Raw genomic sequence first — 17038 nt, 5'->3', positions numbered from 1 at the left:
CAGTTTCAGCAGATGCTGCCAGTGTAACTGGGCTACTGATTCACAGTGTTTCTTACTCTGCCTTTTCCCAGAATCCTCTATTAGTAAATAGCAAATCTTCCATAGAATTAGAATTAAACCCAGGACATCTGAGCTACAGTAATGAGGATAATTTGCCTAGGGATGGAACTTCTGAGCCAGGTTGGGAAGAACGGCTGGGATTTTCAGGAACAGGGTAAAGAATGTTTAATGTGACTTAGGAAGGGCTAAACTGAAAAACACCAGAATATAATAAGGAGCAGGCTCGTGGGGTAAAAGACGTCGATGGCCTTTTTTTTTTAAAGATTTATTTATTTTTATTGGAGAGGCAGATATACAGAGAGAAGGAGAGACAGAGAGGAAGATCTTCCGTCCTATGGTTCACTCCCCAAGTGACCACAACGGCCGGTGCTGCGCCAATCCGAAGCCAGGAACTTCTTTCCGGGGCTCTCACGCAGGTGCAGGGTCCCGATGCTCTGGGCCGTCCTGGACTGCTTTTCGAGGACTCAAGCAGGGAGCTGGATGGGAAGTGGAGCTGCCGGGATTAGAACTGGCGCCCATATGGGATCCTGGTGCGTTCAAGGCTAGGGCTTTAGCTGCTAGGCCACCGCGCGGGGGCTTGGACTCAATGTTACACCATTACAACATCATCACTTGGGCACTAAGGCATCACTAGGGCATAAAGGGCTTTATTTTCATCAGGCAGATGTCAAGTAACAACTCTTGCACTTCCCTCGTGGTCCGCAGGTCATGTGCTCTGCTTTTCGGACGGGGGAGCCCCTGGCACCTGCAGATAATCACACAAGGGTCTGAAGACGCCTATCCAAATGCTCCGTGTTAGGCGGTTCCAACTCCCCTGTCCACACACTGGCAACGAAGCGTCTGTCTGCCAAGACTGCAGGCTGCAAAGCCCGGCGCCACCTCCAAGTGCGCCCGACTAGGGGCGGTTTTCCGGAGGCGGCTGTGGCGTCCCACCCCACTCAGCCCAAGCGCTCTCTCGACTCCCGTAATTCACGGATCCCGGAGGAGACGGTGTGCTCCGCCAGCCAAGGAAACCCGCCTCCACGTGCGCGTCCTGGGCAGCCTCAGCGCCGAGCCCAGGCACGTCCCTACCGTGGCTCCCCAGGCACACGCCCCTGGCCCCAGCCGCTCTCCGGCCTCTCGCGAGAAGGGTGCTCGGTGCTGTGTTCTTGCTTTCAGCTGTCTTTCCCTCCCCGCCTCCGGCCTGATTGCGCGGCTTCCTCCCGAGGGCGGGAACCTTGGACGTGGCGGGGCCGGGTCAGGCCGCGCTGGGCCCGAAGCGCTCGGCTCAGCCGCCGGGCAGGGTGAACTCTCGCCCCCACCGGCTAGCTCCTTCCGGGGCCCAGGCTTCTCCAGGGACCCGGGTGTGCCCGAGCGACGCCGGGGCCGTGGGCAGGCCGGCCGGGAAGGTGGGTGCCACACCTGTGTAGGGCGGAGCGGGGAGCAGCGCACGCGCGCAGCCCGGCAGCCGGCAGGGGCGGGAGGCGCCCAGGACCTTGCGCATTGGCCGCCGGCGGCTGGGCTCGCTCGCTACCCGTGGCGTAATTTCCCAGGCTTTCTGCGTCTCCATTTCTCCGCCTCAGTTTGGGGCGGCTGGAAAGCACGGCTTCGGAGATGGAGTCGTCCTTCGAGTCCAGCTTTTCGTCCAGCCTTGCGGTGTCAGCGGCCTCCGGATGTCTGCCCCCGGCCCGCTCGCGCATCTTCAAGATAATCGTGATCGGGGACTCTAATGTAGGCAAGACGTGCCTGACCTACCGCTTCTGTGCTGGCCGCTTCCCCGACCGCACCGAAGCCACTATCGGGGTGGATTTCAGAGAACGAGCGGTGGAAATTGATGGGGAACGCATCAAGGTGAGCAGCTGCGAGCGCCCCGGGGTGGCTACTGTCGTCCTAGCCTTACCTGTGCCGGGCTGCGCGCTCCGTGTTTTCTTACACGGATGGAGTTGGGGATTGCAAGCTTTTTTAAGTTGCCAACTTCAAAGGCAATGTTTCTCAAACTTGGCGTGTGCACGCGATTTGTTTGCCTTTTTATTTTTTGTTCTCCAACGCGGATTCGTAAACTACCGGGGTGTTACAGATGCCAAGTCTCTGGGCCACACTATGGGTCGCCAGAGCCTGAGGCGGAGGGCAGCCACGCTCCTTAGTGGCTGTGCCCCATATACCAGCAGTCGTGAAATATGACTGAAGGAGAAGTACTGAAAATGTGAGAGTATGGGAAGATCTATTTCCTACATAATATTTCTTAAACATTGATTTGAGCGCTGCCCTAGCCGTTTGGAAGTGAAGCCCGTTGTCTTTGAGGAAGTAGAGTAGTTTCTGTGGAAGGTTGATTTGTTAAGAAATATGTCTTTCTTGGGTGAAAACGATCTATGACCATTCTTAGTTAGGATGCACAAACATATTTGCTGATATCATTGCAGTTCCTCTCAGGGCCTCTTTCTCACCCTCCAGTGGTGGTTGGTTTGCCAAGGTCAGAGACAGTGAGTACTAACAGTGGAGAGGGTGACAGATCAGAGCCCAAGGCCGGGGTTGAGAGGGGTTGGAATGGAGGTTGCAGGCCTCTCCTCCAACAGGTGGGTCCTAGGCATCGCCCTGCCTGCTGGGCATCGCTGCTGCTACTTTTCCCTTCTCCCTGTCTGTACTTCTCAGTGCCCTGGGACTAGCTTATGGTCTCTCTTAGTCTCATATTTTTAAGGCAGGAACCATTTATTTTTTCAGTGCCCTGATCCCAACTCTGTCCCAGCACCACCTACAGGGGCTTTGCTGCACTGGAGAAATTGGCCAAGTTAAGTCATCAATCCCTCGATGTGCCTTTTAACTTTTTGTCATCCAGTGTAGGGTAGCAGGGCTGACCCTTTGTACTGTATCAGGGAGTAAGAAAAATATGTTTCCATTGGAGAGGAAAAGATGGAACAATAATAGGCTGAATATCTGTTCTTTAAGGTTTATTTATTTTTGCTAAAGAGCCAGGTTTACAGAGAGAAGGAGAGAGAGAGAGAGGAAGATCTTCCATCTATTGGTTCACTCCCCAAGCCGCTGCAATGGCTGGTGCTGAGGCAGTCCGAAGCCAGGAGCCAGGAACTTCCTCCAGTTTTCCCACACAGGTACAGGGTCCCAAGGCCATCCTTGACTGCTTTCCCAGGCCACAAGCAGAGAGCTGGATGGGAAGTGGAGCAGCTGGGACACAAACCGGCGCCTGTATGAAATGCTGGCACCTGGAGGCGATGGATTTGGCAGTGGAATCATTGCACTGGCCTCCTAGGCTGAATATCTTGCACCACAATTGGGCTAGGCCTGATGCAGTTCCTGGAGTTGGAGAGGCAATTTCCTCTGGGAGAAAGCATGCAGGGTTTGGACCTGAACCTTTGTGAGGTTCGTGCTTGTATCTTCCTGAGTGGATCCATCCAAGGTTTGTGTCCTGCAGGATTGTCACGGCCATGGCCCTTCTGCTATCAGGGCCCCCAGCCAGCTGCAGGAGCCATGCCAGACCCCAGAACTGAGATTCTAGTGAACTTCTATCCTCTATACTTTCCCTGGTATCAGCAGCAGAATGCACTGTGTGTCTTTGGTTAGGGGAGCCAACTTTGTTCTTGACTGTCTAAATTTTAACCCTGCAATCTTGGGGACGCCTGCAAGCAAGGCTCCTTAAACTCTGGAGTCTGCTTTTCTCTGCTGGGAACTTGGGGTCTTAATGCCTTACCAGGCTGGGTTGAGAAACATGAGCACCTGGGTCATAGTGGTACCCTTTATGAAAAAAATAAGACATTCCTTTTTGACAGCTTCACAGTTTTTTTTCACTGGCATCTGCTGTTTTGCAGCTGTACACCCAAAGATGGAAGCAGTGGGGTCTGGTGCAGTAGCCTAGTGGCTAAACTCCTCGCCTTGCATGTGCCAGGATTCAATATGGGCGCTGGTTCTTTTTTTTTTTTTTTTAAAAGATTTATTCGTTTTATTACAGCCAGATATACACAGAGGAGGAGAGACAGAGAGGAAGATCTTCTGTCCGATGTTTCACTCCCCAAGTGAGCCGCAACAGGTAGGTGCGCCGATCTGAAGCCGGGAACCTGGAACCTCCTCCGGGTCTCCCACGCGGGTGCAGTGTCCCAATGCATTGGGCCGTCCTCAACTGCTTTCCCAGGCCACAAGCAGGGAGCTGGATGGGAAGTGGAGCTGCCGGGATTAGAACCGGCGCCCATATGGGATCCCGGGGCTTTCAAGGCGAGGACTTTAGCCGCTAGGCCACGCCACCGGTCCCTGGGCGCTGGTTCTAATCCTGGCCACCACGCTTCCCATTCCGGTTCCCTGCTTGTGGCCTGGGAAAGTAGTTGAGGATGGCTCAAAGCCATGGGACCCTTCTGGGAGACCCAGAACAAGCTCCTGGCTCCTGGCTTCGGATTAGCACAGCTCTGGCTGTTGCAGCCACTTGAGGAGTCTCTGTCTCTCCTCTCTGTATATCTGATTTTCCAATGAAAATAAATAAATCTTAAAAAAAAAAAAAAAAGGATGGAAGCAGTGATGGAGAAGGCTGAGTAGATAGCTGAGGTATAAAAAAAAGTAGAAACTGTAGGGTAGAAGTTGGGATTTGAATTCCCTTCACCTGTTCCTGGGTTCTGGCTTAAAGACCACAGATTAACTCAGTGCAAATTCAAGAGATACTCATATTGAAAAAAAAAAAGCATGTCCTATATATAAAACAAAACTTAACCACCTGAAGGAGTGCTGGCAGTAATAGCAAGGCAGGCAGAACTATAGAACTATGAGGGGATCAGGGACTCAGACTGGTATTCTAATATGTCAGTGTTGCAAGCATTGGCTTAACCCGCTGTGCCAGAATACTGACCCCTTGAATGGAATTTTGTGTTGGGTTCAAAGACTACAGAACTATGCTGCGTTGGACTGACACGGTGCAGTGGGTTAGGCTGAAGCCCCTGCCTGTGATGCTGGCAGCCCTAACGAGTGCCCGTTTCAGTCCTAGCAATTCCACTTGCAATCCAGCTGCTTGCTAATGTGCCTGGAACGGCAGTGAAGATGGCCCATGTGCTTGGGCGCCGAGGTAGGATACCCAGACGTTAAGCCTCTTGGCTTTGGCTTGGTGGTCATCTGGAGAGTGAAGCTGCAAGTGCTAGCTGTCTTTCTGTCACTCTGCCTTTAAAATATAATAAAATTAAAGATTTAAAAGTTCTGAGATTCTGTAATAGGAAAAAATAGTAGCTATATTAGAAATTTTTTTAAAACAAAACTGTGTTCTACTGTTTGTTTTAAAAAAACAAAGCTAAAAGTGACATAAAAGCTTTATTTGTTTGGTATACGCTTGCAATGGGGGAATCTCAACTGAACTTGAACTGTGGTTATGCAACAAGATGGAGGAATCCACCATGGTGGGAGGGTTTGGGGAGGGGTGGGGAGAACCCAAGTATCTATGTAACTGTGTCACATAATACAATGTAATTAATGAAAAATAATAAATAATTAAAAAAAGAGCTTTATTCCACATGATGCAGCTGAAATACTTATGCGAATATCTTTGGAAAGTTGTGAACATGACTTGAAATGATATGGCTTCTAATTTTTCATTATATAGTTTCGTACTGTTAGTCTGTTAATAAGACCACATTCTAGACATTTTGCTTGATAAAAATGAGAAGTGTTGCATATTCGTATAATTGGAAACTAGAAGGTATTCACAGAGGATTCCTTCAGAATAAGTTAAAAATGTTTTACAACATGTAAGAAAGTCTACATTTGCTTATCTATCCCTAAGCACTATATCTGTATTATTTAAAAGAAAATTTTATGTGCAGAAATTTGGAAGTCAATAGAATTATGAAATGAATGTTTTAAATAAAAAGCCATTTGACTTTTCAGTGGAGGCTCCCAAGTTTGCCTAAGGGCTCGCTCTTTGTATGGAAGTCACCAGGAGACTAGCTATATCCTTTGCCCCTCCATTTTGCAATGGCAGACACGCCAACAGCATCACCAAGCCTGGTGTTTGATCGGGCCTCTCCCTCCCGTTGGAGGTCAGCAGCTGCTCCTTCAACATTTCAATCAGGGCCCAGCGCCGTGGCCTACCAGCTAAAGTCCTTGCCTTGAACGTGCCGGGATCCCATATGGGTGCCGGTTCTAATCCCGGCAGCTCCACTTCCCATCCAGCTCCCTGCTTGTGGCCTGGGAATCAGTTGAGGATGGCCCAAAGCCTTGGGACCCTGCACCCGTGTGGGAGACCAGGAAGAGGTTCCTGGTTCCTGGCTTCGGATCGGCACAGCACCAGCTGTTGCGGCTCACTTGGGGAGTGAATCATCGGACAGAAGATCTTCCTCTCTGTCTCTCCTCCTCTGTGTATATCTGACTTTCCAATAAAAATAAATAAATCTTTAAAAAAAAACCCATTTCAATCATTTACTTATTTGTAGAAGTGAAAATGAAACTGCCACACTAAATAAGGATTTTCACATCAATTAAAGAAAAATAATTAAAGAACTTTAGTAAATATTAAAAGAAGTCCCCTTGCATTGGTAAGTCAAATAGTTTTGTTTTAAAGGATTTATTTACTTGTATTGCAAAGTAGATGTACAGAGAGGAGGAGACATTGGCTGACATAGTCTCTTCATGATTGGGGTTCTGAGATCAGCAGCTCAGTTGGAGGGATCTCCAAAGAAACCTCATCTGAGGTGATCCCAGTCTTGATTCTTGTGTGTGTTGGCCAGTGCAGGGTCCGGCACCGTCCGTCGCCCCAATCAGCTGGTCGTTAGCAATTGCTGGGTCAGTTCTGTTTCCAGCCCTGTCTTCCACTTGAACCAATGGGTGTTGTAGTCCAGCCCGATCCTACCCACTTCATAATCGGTCCTCACACAAACCAGTGGGAGCTGCAGCCTAGTTGGGGCCCCTCCCCATTACCCCTACCAGGCCTGCTGCCTACCCTGATCCCATGCATGTTAGTATGTACCGCAGGCTTGTTCAGTCTGTCCCACATCCCATTTAGCTCTTGTTCTTGTCAATGGGCATTGAAGCCTAGTTCAACCCAACCAACCTACTATCCAGCCCCCACACACACATACTGGCAGGTGCCTTTCTGTCTAGCCACCCTTGTTCCTGTCCTGATTTTCATGCTGTACAGGGGGAGTGATTAGCCACGAGGGAGGTGCCCACTATCTCCCTACTAGGCCACTCCAACTTCTGGATTGCGCACTCTCCAGGTGGTTCTGGCATTTAGCTTGACAGAATTGGCCCCCAGTGCCATCTGATGTTGTGGCAAAGCCCAAACAACCCTCACCCACTCAAATTTTGCTTGCATCAGTCGAAACAGTTATTTTTGATAATCTTTACATAGTTAATTAGGGCACAAAGGTTCAAGGGCTACAGGAAAGTGGGTAAGACTATTATTTCCACTTTTTTTTTCTATATCTGATGTAAAAGGGGAAGTAGAGGGAAAAGCCCCACCCAGTCTCCAACCCATCCCAGGTCCCCGATGTGAGGCATGCTCCAAGGGTCTTGCTTGTTGAGGCCGGTTAGGCTGGTAACATGGACATGATGAAGGATCTGGGGATGAGACACCGACATGGAGACCAGAGATGGTGGAAAATGTCTCTCTCCGGCCTCTCTCGAGGCCTGCTTTTATTGCCTCCACTCTTGACCTCTCTCCTAGTTCTTGTTTACGCTTTAGCCCACACTCTCAATATTGGATACAGCTGAGTTCCATTAGACCAGGTGCTTTCAGCCCCAAGCCCATTGCCTGTAGTGCTCAGCTTAGCGAGTGCTAACCAACTCCTTAGCCACAACACTTGCTCAAGTGCTTTTGATAGTTCAGCAGTTATGAATTGCTGCTAATCTCACAATTCCAAGCACAATGAAGTTGCTGTAGAATCCTCTGATTGACATAGTCCACCTTAGAGTCTCCGTTTGCCCATTTATTCACTGCCAACATATGACTGGGGTAATTGATTTGTTCTGTCCTCTGTCTTTTCATGGTTAAAGTTCTGAGTCCGGCAGTTCGATTGGGGGGATCCGTAAAGAAACTTTGTTTGAGGTGAGCCCAGACAAGGTTCTTGTGTGTACTTGCAAGTACAGGGCCCGGTACAGTCCACTGCTCCGATCAGCTGGTGGTTGCAATTGCTGGGTCGGTTCTCTTTCCATCCCTGTCTTCCACTGTAGTCCAGTGTTGTAGTCCAGCCTGATTCTGCCCAGTACACACTCTGAACTCTCAGAAACCAGTGGGAGCTGCAGCCTAGTCATAGCAGAGTGACCCACAATAACCCCCACCAGGCCCGCCCTCTGCCCTGGTGTCCATGCTTGCCATTATGTGCAGCAGACTAGTATAGTTTATCCCACATCCCATTCAGCTCTCATACATGTCAATGGACATTGAAACCTAGTTCAGCCTAACCAGCTCCACCATCCAGCCCACACACATGCTGTTGGGTGCCTTTCTGTCTAGCCACCCTGCCCCTGTCCTGGTTTTCCCCCAGTGGGAGTGGTAACCAAGAGGGAGGAGCCCACTATTTCCCTTCTAGGCCACTCCCACTCCTGGATTATGCACTCTCCAGGTGGTTCTGGAGTTTATCTTTACAGAACTAGCCCCCAATGCCAGCTTCTGCTAGCTGATGCTGCGTCAAAGCCCAACCAACCCTCACCCACTCTAATTTTTGCTTACACCAGGAGGATCAGCCCAACCTAGCATTTTCCTGATCTAACTCACATGAGGCCCATGGGTGTTGTAGCCCTGCCTGGCCTGGTCTGCCCCCATCCCAACTCATGCTCTCCAGTGGGAGTGGCTTTCCAGCAGGGGAGCCCTCCACATTCCCCCTGCTGGCTCTGCCCCATTCCTCCCTGGTTCTGATGTGTGCTGTTGGGCGCTGCGCCCACATCTGGTACAGGTCACCTCACCTTGGCATTCATAATGTGCACTGGTTTTTGTCGCGACCGAACCTGTCTTGACCCACACTCTGTTCTGGTGCTTGGATTTACCACCGGCTGATGTGAGCTGGTTCAGCCTGGTCTGCCCCTGACTCATGCCAAATGTATGCCAGTGGAAAATTTGCCATGGCCTGGTCTGGGCTGTTTCCTATCATGCTTCTTGCGCTTACTTGGAGGGACTGTGTCCTGCCAGAGGAGTTGCTCAGTCTCCTCCATCAGAACCTCTCCCATTGCCAGATTTCGTGCATACCAGTGGGTCCATGAGCCAGCCCTACTCAGTTCACCTCTTGTCCTAGCAGGAACAGTGGCTTTTCCTGACTTGCCTTCAGCCTATTCTGGTTCTTACTGTTGGATGTTTCAGCCCAGTCATGACTCTTCCATACCCACATATGGCTCACACATGGCCCAGTTGGGGTTGAGAGCTAGCCTAGTCTGTCCCACATCAACCTTGGTCCTCCAGAACACCAGAAGGTGTTGCAGTCTAGCCCGGATTGGTGCATCTGGTCCCAGTCCACACTTGTGCCAAGGGAAACTACAGCCATATCTTGATCAGAACGCAGGCCTCATTCCAGCCCACGCGTTCATTGGTAGGAACCCCAACCCAGCTATGGTGTCCCCTTAGCTCCCCAACCCCGGGCTTGTATCCAGCCATAGATCGTGCGCATACCAGTGGTTGCTCTGACTCAGCTTGGCACAGCCCCTCACCTGTCCTGGCCCCTGCCTTAGATGCTGTGGCTCAGCGTCCCTGGCTCACGCAGACCAGTAGATTCAAGACCTAGCTCAGCATGACCTGTGCTCCATCCTGATTTCTAATTTTGCTTGTGAGCTAAGGTTTGCTTAGTCCTTGCCCAGTCCACCCCATTCCATTACCAACCCACACATTTGCCAGCCACTGGAGCTACTTTGCCCAGCTTGTCCAACCCCCAGGTCTGGGCCACATGTTCACCAATGGGAGCTATGACCCGCCAGGGGAATTTCCCAGGTTCCTCCACTTGACCCACTCCAAGACCCAGTTCTCATACGTGCCAGTGAGTTTTAGGCCAGTGTCCGGCATAGTCTGACCTTCCATTTGGCCTTGTATGAGCTGGTGAACGTTGCAGCCTGGCCCACCCCACACCCTGTTCTGGATGCACATTTGAGTGCTGCTGCCTTGACCAGTCCAGACTGTTGTCGGTTCCTTTACTGGTGAGTGATGGCAGGCTCCTGGGTCACATCTAGCTTACGCTATCACCATCCCAGTTCTTGAGCTAACCAGTGGGGCTAGTATTTCCACGGGGTCTGGCCCACATTTTCCCCACAGAATATACCCCCCGGATATGGTTCTTTTGTGTGCCAGTTAATGTCATGGCCCTTCCTAATGTAACCTGTCTACTGATCGCTCATCATGTCAGATAATAGGATATGATCCTGCTAGACAAGCCCCAAGCCTTAGCTTTTGCATGGACTGGTGTTCGGTGGTCAGCATTGTTCAGTGATTACACGTTCTGCACAGGATTTGAAAGAGTTTGGTATATCAGTCTTATCCATAAAGGTCATCTGGTCCCTCTCCTCCAACCTACCAGGTCTCATTACCCTCACCTTCAAAGGAAAACTTACTCTGTCATTGGGAGTCTTTAGGATTGATTCACATCCCAGAAGCACTGTGGGCTCAACATGGAACTACCTAAGCAGCAATTCAAAGCCCCAAAACCCCAGAGCTTGCCGCCGGGCGGCCAGCAGTCAGAGCCTGGCACCAAATGGCACGCTGGCTACCCAGGGACAGCTCACCACATGTATGCGGTGGCTGGAATGGGGGCTCCGAGCATGGAGACGGCCCCAGTCTGGCACCCACCAGCAGCCAGCAGGCTGCTGGAAGTTTTAACCCCCAGACTCCAAGATCGTCCCCTCCCCAATAAATCAAACAGTTTTAATGAGTAATTGCTGAAAAGCTGAAGAGTCCGTAAATGATGCCGAGGGTCAGAAATGAACCTCTGCCTGTTTTGAAAGGGCTCACAGTATAACAATGATTTTTATGTTTTGATTGATATATTTTAAGATTTTTTTAAAATTGATTTGAGAGGTGAAGCAAAAGCTCCGACTTGCTGGTTCATTCTCCAAATGCCCACGATGTCTGGGGCTGGGTTAGGACTAGGATGAGCAGCTGGGTGCTGTGAGCGCAATCTAGGGTCTCCATTGTCCAGAAGCTAGAGGCTGGGATCCGGAGGTGGGAGCTGAACCCAGGAACCTGGATTCTTAACTGCTATACCAAATGCCTGCTGCACATTGAGTCCCTTGTGAACAAGTTAAGATTTCACAACATGAAACTGATATGAAATTTGAAGCCCATCTGTGTGATCCTAGCTTCTTCCCCTTGTCCTGTGGTCCTATCCCTTCCTTTGTATGTTTGACTGGTTTTCTTCCTTTCTGTGATCCATTCCACATTCAAAATCCTTTATCAGATTTGTTGTTGCTGTTTGTTTAACCTCTGACCTCTGACAGCAGCTCAAACTGATCTCCCATCCTCAGTTAATCCATTTTGCTCATTGTTACCAAAACATCATCTTAGTATTGCTTTCCTAAAAACCCCAGCAATTTCCTTCAAGTGTTGTAGAATCTAGCCAGTTATTTGGTGATCTGTATTTTCACACTTAGTTTTCCCAACTGTTTGCTAAGAATATCCCTCTGTTAGAGTCTAGATAGTTTGGGTATTCCCAAAGGCCATGTGCTAGGGTCTTGATCCTAGAAGCTTCTGCATATCGGTTAGGAGGGAACTCATTGCAAATAGGGTGTATGAAGGTGGGACCTTGGAAGGTGATTGCGTCGGTTTAGGCTGTTAAAGTGTAGATCATGAAAGAATTATATAAAAAAGAAGATTCTTTCCATCTGTTGGCTCACTTCCTGGGTGGCTGGATCAAACCAAATCCAGGATCCAGGAACTTCATCCAGGTCTTCCATGTGGGTGTTAGGAGTGCAAACACTTGGATCATCTTCTGCTGCTTTCCCCAAACCGTTAGCAAGGAGTTGGATTGCAAGCAGGGCAGCTGGGACAATGCAGTGGCTGGTGGCTTTACCTGCCATGGCACAACACTGGCCGCTAATGTGACTTTACACCCGCGTGGGAGACCTGGAGGAGGCGTCTGGCTTTGAATCGGCTCAGCTGCGGCCATTGCAAAGGATGGAAGATCTTTGTCTCTCCTTCTCTCTGAAATCTGCCTTTCCAGTAAAAATAAATAAATCTAAAACAAAACCAAACCCTTAAACTATAGTTTATTAAGCAGATGTAACAAATTTTATAACTATTTAAAAGACATACTTTCTTTAAAGCAAATAGTTTAATTTATAATGAATTAAGGGAGTCGGGAAGCCAGCAGGCAGGAAGAACTGGGAGGTGGAGTTGTAATCCCAGCATCACTACCAGCCGTGGGCTTGTGATGTCCCAGCATTGCAACCAGCTGCGTTCCTGCAGTCATGGAACCCCTTTCAAATTGTCCCAGTGTTAACCCTGAAGCTAATTAAAGAGACTGGGGAACATGAATCTTGGCTACCCTCTCCACATCCTGTCTCTCTGTTTTTAAAAATTCATTACCATCTCTCCAGAAACAATGAGAAATCTTAAACTATGAATATTTATTTGGGGATTAACACATTCCCAGTGATACCCATGTGAGCCCAGATTAGCCCATTCCCCCAAGATATTTAAATATGAAGTTGGGGGAAGTGGTTCTGCAAATATCCTAGTTTAACGTTTGCCAGAAAACAGGAAGTCACTTCCTTGGGTTCCAGTGTGGTCTTTACTGCTCGTGGTGGATGAACCCTTATACTCACAGCTAAACCTTGAGAACTTTCTGCCAGTCTTTCTTTTCTTTTCTTTTCCTTTTCTTTCCTTTTCTTTTCTAAGATTTATTTATTTTTATTGCAAAGTCAGATATATATAGACAGGAGGAGAGACAGAGAGGAAGATCTTCCATCCGATGATTCACTCCCCAGGCAGCCACAATGGGGAGCCAAGCCAAATCCAGGCATCCGGAGCCTCTTCCGGGTCTCCCACGCGGGTGCAGGGTCCCAAAACGTTGGGCCATCCTCAGCTGCTTTCTCAGGCCACAAGCAGGGAGCTGGATGGGAAATGGAGTTACCGGGATTAAAACCGATGCCCACATGGAATCCCAGTGTGTTCAAGGCGAGGACTTTAGCCACTAGGCCATGGTGCTGGGCCCGCTTTCTTTTTTTAATTGTTGTTGTCCATGATAGAGTTCCCTAGGCTCAGGGATCGCTCCTTCTGCCCTCTCCATTCCCCCCACCCTGCTGTTTTTCCCCATATTATTATGATAGTATAGCCTCTCAGCAACAGTCACAAGTCCATCATCCTCCCGTTTTAAATGTTTCATAACACTGAAGCTTTGGACGATGGTCAGTTTCTCAAGGAAAGTCTTCTCTAGCCTTCTGTGGTCAGCATTTTCATCACTGGTTCGTCCTTTGTCGCCTGAGGCTCTCCCCACAGCATCTCCATTCCCTTGCTCCTCCCTGTGCAGGCCTGGGAAACAGCAGGCAGCATAGCGGCGGACTTGTGCTCCAAGTCTTGATGCAGTTTGGTAAGGTGTTCGCAACTTCTTTTTCCATCCAGATCTCCCAAATAGGTGGCAAGAATTCAAGCAAATTGGGTCATCTTCCACTGGTTTCCCAGACACATTAACAGGAAGCTGAATCTGAAGTGGAGTAGCCAGACCTTGAACCAGCGAGTAGTATGGAATGTGAATATCTCAAAGAGAGGTTGGATCCTCTTTTTTTTTTTTTTTGGAAAGACAGATATAGAGAGGAAGATCTTCTGTCTGATGGTTCACTCTCCAAGCAGCTGCAATGACTGGAGCTGAGCCAATCGAAGCCAGGAGCCAGGAGCTCTTCTGGGTCTCCCACGTGGGTGCAGGGTCCCAAAGCTTTGGGCTGTCCTCGACTACTTACTCAGGCCACAAGCAGGGAGCTGGATGGGAAGTGAGCTGCCGGCATTAGAACCGGTGCCCATATGGGATCCCGGTGCGTTCAAGGCGAGGACTTTAACCACTATGCTATCATGCTGGGTCCGGACCCTCTGCTTTTTGGGCTAAATGGAGTACCCCCCTGAATTTCCATCTAATTCCTATTGTTCTGTAAGAAGTCACCAGGTTATTCTTATAGACATTCATACTTTGAATGTCTATAAATAGCACAACTCCTTCAGTGCAGTTATCTAAGCATACCTGTCTCCAGTCTTTTGACTGAAATCCTCATGGTTTAACTTTTTCTTAATTTTGAAAAATTAAGCAAAGATAGGATAATTTTGTACTATGAAGCATTAGAGTTTTTGTTTGTTTTTGTGGCGATGTTTAGCATAGACACGCGATTCCATAGCCTTTTAAGGGGGCCTAAGCTTAATAGTGTGTGTGTATTTGTTGGCTGGGCCTCATAACTATGAACATCTTTTCCTGTATTTGGTATTTTAAATGATTGAGAAGTAAAGTAATACATAATCACATTAATATGTATATATATATTTATTTGAAAAGCAAATTTTACAGAGAGGTCTTCCATCTGCTAGTTCACTTCCTCAAAGACCATAGCAACTGGAGCTGAGTTAATCCGAAGTCAGGAGCCAGGAGCTTCCTCTGGGTTACCCACATGAGTACAGGGTTTCAAGGCTTTGGGCTATCCTTGACTGCCTTCCCAGGCCATAAGCAGGGAGGGAGCTGGCTGGATGGGAAGTATGGCCGCTGGGATTAGAACCAGTGACCATATGGGATCCTGGTGTGTACAAAGGGAGGACTTTAGCTGCTAAGCTACTGCACTGGGCCCTAAAATAAGCTTTTGAGATATAGTCCTATTTATATAAATTTGACTTACTGAAATTTAGCAAATGGAAATATTTTTACACTTTTGCCCTTTTACACTTTTTTTTAAAGATTTATTTATTTTTATTGGAAAGGCAGATCAGATTTACAGGAAGAAGGAGTGAGAGAAAAAAGATCTTCCATTACTGATTCACTCCCCAAGTGGCCTCAACGGCCAAAACTGAGCCAATCCGGAGCCAGGATCCTGGAGCTTCCTCCAGGTCTCCCACGTGGGTACAGGGTCCCAAGGCTTTGGGCCGTCCTCGACTGCTTTGCTAGGCCACAAGCAGGAAGCTGGATGGGAAGTAGAGCAGCTGGGATACAAACTGATGCCTATATGGGATGCTGACACTTGCAAGAGAATGAGACTGTTGAGCCATTGTGCTGGGCTCCATTTTATACTTTTGAAAGGATGAGATTAGTGTGTGGTTTGGATCCCACTGGTGACAGTGAAAAAGAGTGAATGCAAAGGAGTGCTAATGACCAGAAAAAGGCAATTACAGTTTTTAATCTGTAACACTGGAATGAAAATTTCAGTTTTCTTTCTTTTTTTAAATTTCAGATCCAGTTATGGGACACAGCAGGCCAAGAGCGATTCAGAAAGAGCATGGTGCAGCACTACTACAGAAACGTGCACGCGGTTGTCTTCGTGTATGACATGACCAACATGGCCAGTTTTCACAGCCTGCCATCTTGGATAGAGGAGTGCAAACAGCATTTGCTGGCCAGTGACATTCCACGGATTCTCGTTGGAAACAAATGTGACTTGAGAAGTGCCATTCAGGTCCCCACAGACTTGGCCCAAAAATTTGCTGACACACACAGTATGCCTTTGTTTGAAACGTCTGCTAAAAACCCCAATGACAATGATCATGTGGAAGCTATATTTATGACTTTAGCTCATAAGCTTAAGAGCCACAAACCATTAATGCTTAGTCAACCTCCTGATAATGGAGTTATCCTGAAGCCTGAACCAAAGCCTGCCGTGACGTGCTGGTGCTAAATGTCCATCTTGATTATTCTGTCGATTTTGATTTGAGGAAGTGTGACACAGCAATAGTTGTAACATTAACTCTCAAATGCAATGGCTGCTCCTGATATGTTAGTATTTCCCATTGTCACGCTTTTGTAGTTTGTGTCGACTTCATCAAGGTTGTCACTGTGACCACACAAGGAAAAGGTTGGCATCAGGTGAGACTGAAAACCACGGGATGAATGAGAATATTTTTCCCTCTGGGAGTCCAGTGAGGGAAGCTTGGCATGAGAGCGTGGTGGGATTTTCTGAGTCAGTGACTTACAGGCTCTGTTCCTGAGACTGGGTGCAAATGGGATATATTCTCTTAGGACAGAAAGTGGGCTTGCCTCTTCCCTGAGCACCTGCCTTGTTGTGTTAAGGTGTTTGGGTGTGCTGTATTGATACGTTGTGGAGTCAAGACTTTGAGTCAGTGCGAGGAGAAGTAACAGAATGTTTTCTGGGCCTCAGCCCATAAAGAATGACTTTTCTACTAGTTCTGGAAGCTTACTCTTTCTAATTGAGATTAGATCTACAAAAATTATTTTTAATAAGAACGAATTGTTTTCTTACTAACTTCTATTAAAATAAACAAATATAAGCCAGATCTTAAAGCAAGTGAAGTAATATATAATACGGTGCTCGATATTTTTATTTTGATGTCTTTAAATAAATCGGAAGCATTGGAGGAAGTGTGATTTGGAAGAGAAATGAGGATACGCCTGGTTCCTGGCCACCACAGGAGCCCTGTTCTTCAGTTGCAGTAATTTCAGGCCGTGTGACTAGCATGGTATCTCCTTGGTTCCCCCTCCCAAAGCCATGTAATGACTAGCTGCTCAATGAACAAGTTAGTTTTCCTTTGGATTGTGATAGCTCTGAGGGTATGGCTCCTTACTATGAGTCTACTTGTATTTCTGTAATAATACTGTGTTATTGATTTTTTAAAAGTGTTTAAATTTTGCCGTCACAATGAGCTATTCCTCTTGGGTATGGGAAATAAACGAGATACTGAAAATGACTGTGTGTGTTGCTCAGTAATGGAAAGCATAGTTCAAGTTTTTACCCTGTTTACTTTTGGTTTGCACCGAAGACTGGCCGAAGGTAGACTTGTTGTGAAGCTGTTGACATGGATGGGATGTAAGTCATGTCTTCCCCTGAGCTGTGCACTGTCCCTGCTTCTCAGAGGGCTCTCTTGGATCATTTCGGAGGAAACGAAGCCAAAAGATGATTGTACTCAATG

The 17038-nt window shown here is 48.2% G+C and overlaps 1 protein-coding gene across 1 annotated transcript; it reads left to right on the top strand.

The window, feature by feature from the left end:
• The first annotated feature begins 1427 nt into the window (after positions 1 to 1427).
• Positions 1428 to 16870, top strand: RAB33B (RAB33B, member RAS oncogene family). The gene is made up of 2 exons (XM_012927839.2): positions 1428 to 1890; positions 15349 to 16870. The coding sequence occupies exons 1-2, from the start codon at positions 1654 to 1656 to the stop codon at positions 15787 to 15789; spliced, it is 678 nt and encodes a 225-aa protein (XP_012783293.1). The 5' UTR covers positions 1428 to 1653; the 3' UTR covers positions 15790 to 16870.
• Positions 16871 to 17038: the final 168 nt, after the last annotated feature.

The sequence above is a fragment of the Ochotona princeps genome, chromosome 7 (assembly GCF_030435755.1).
Source record: "Ochotona princeps isolate mOchPri1 chromosome 7, mOchPri1.hap1, whole genome shotgun sequence".
NCBI classification, from domain to species: Eukaryota; Metazoa; Chordata; class Mammalia; order Lagomorpha; family Ochotonidae; genus Ochotona; species Ochotona princeps.
This window is presented reverse-complemented; position numbering and strand designations above follow the sequence as displayed.

Coding starts and splice junctions, on each gene's coding strand:
- RAB33B (XM_012927839.2), top strand. CDS start 1,654: ATGGAGTCGTCCTTCGAGTCCAGCTTTTCGTCCAGCCTTGCGGTGTCA. Junction 1,891..15,348: donor TTGATGGGGAACGCATCAAG/GTGAGCAGCTGC, acceptor TTTAAATTTCAG/ATCCAGTTATGGGACACAGC.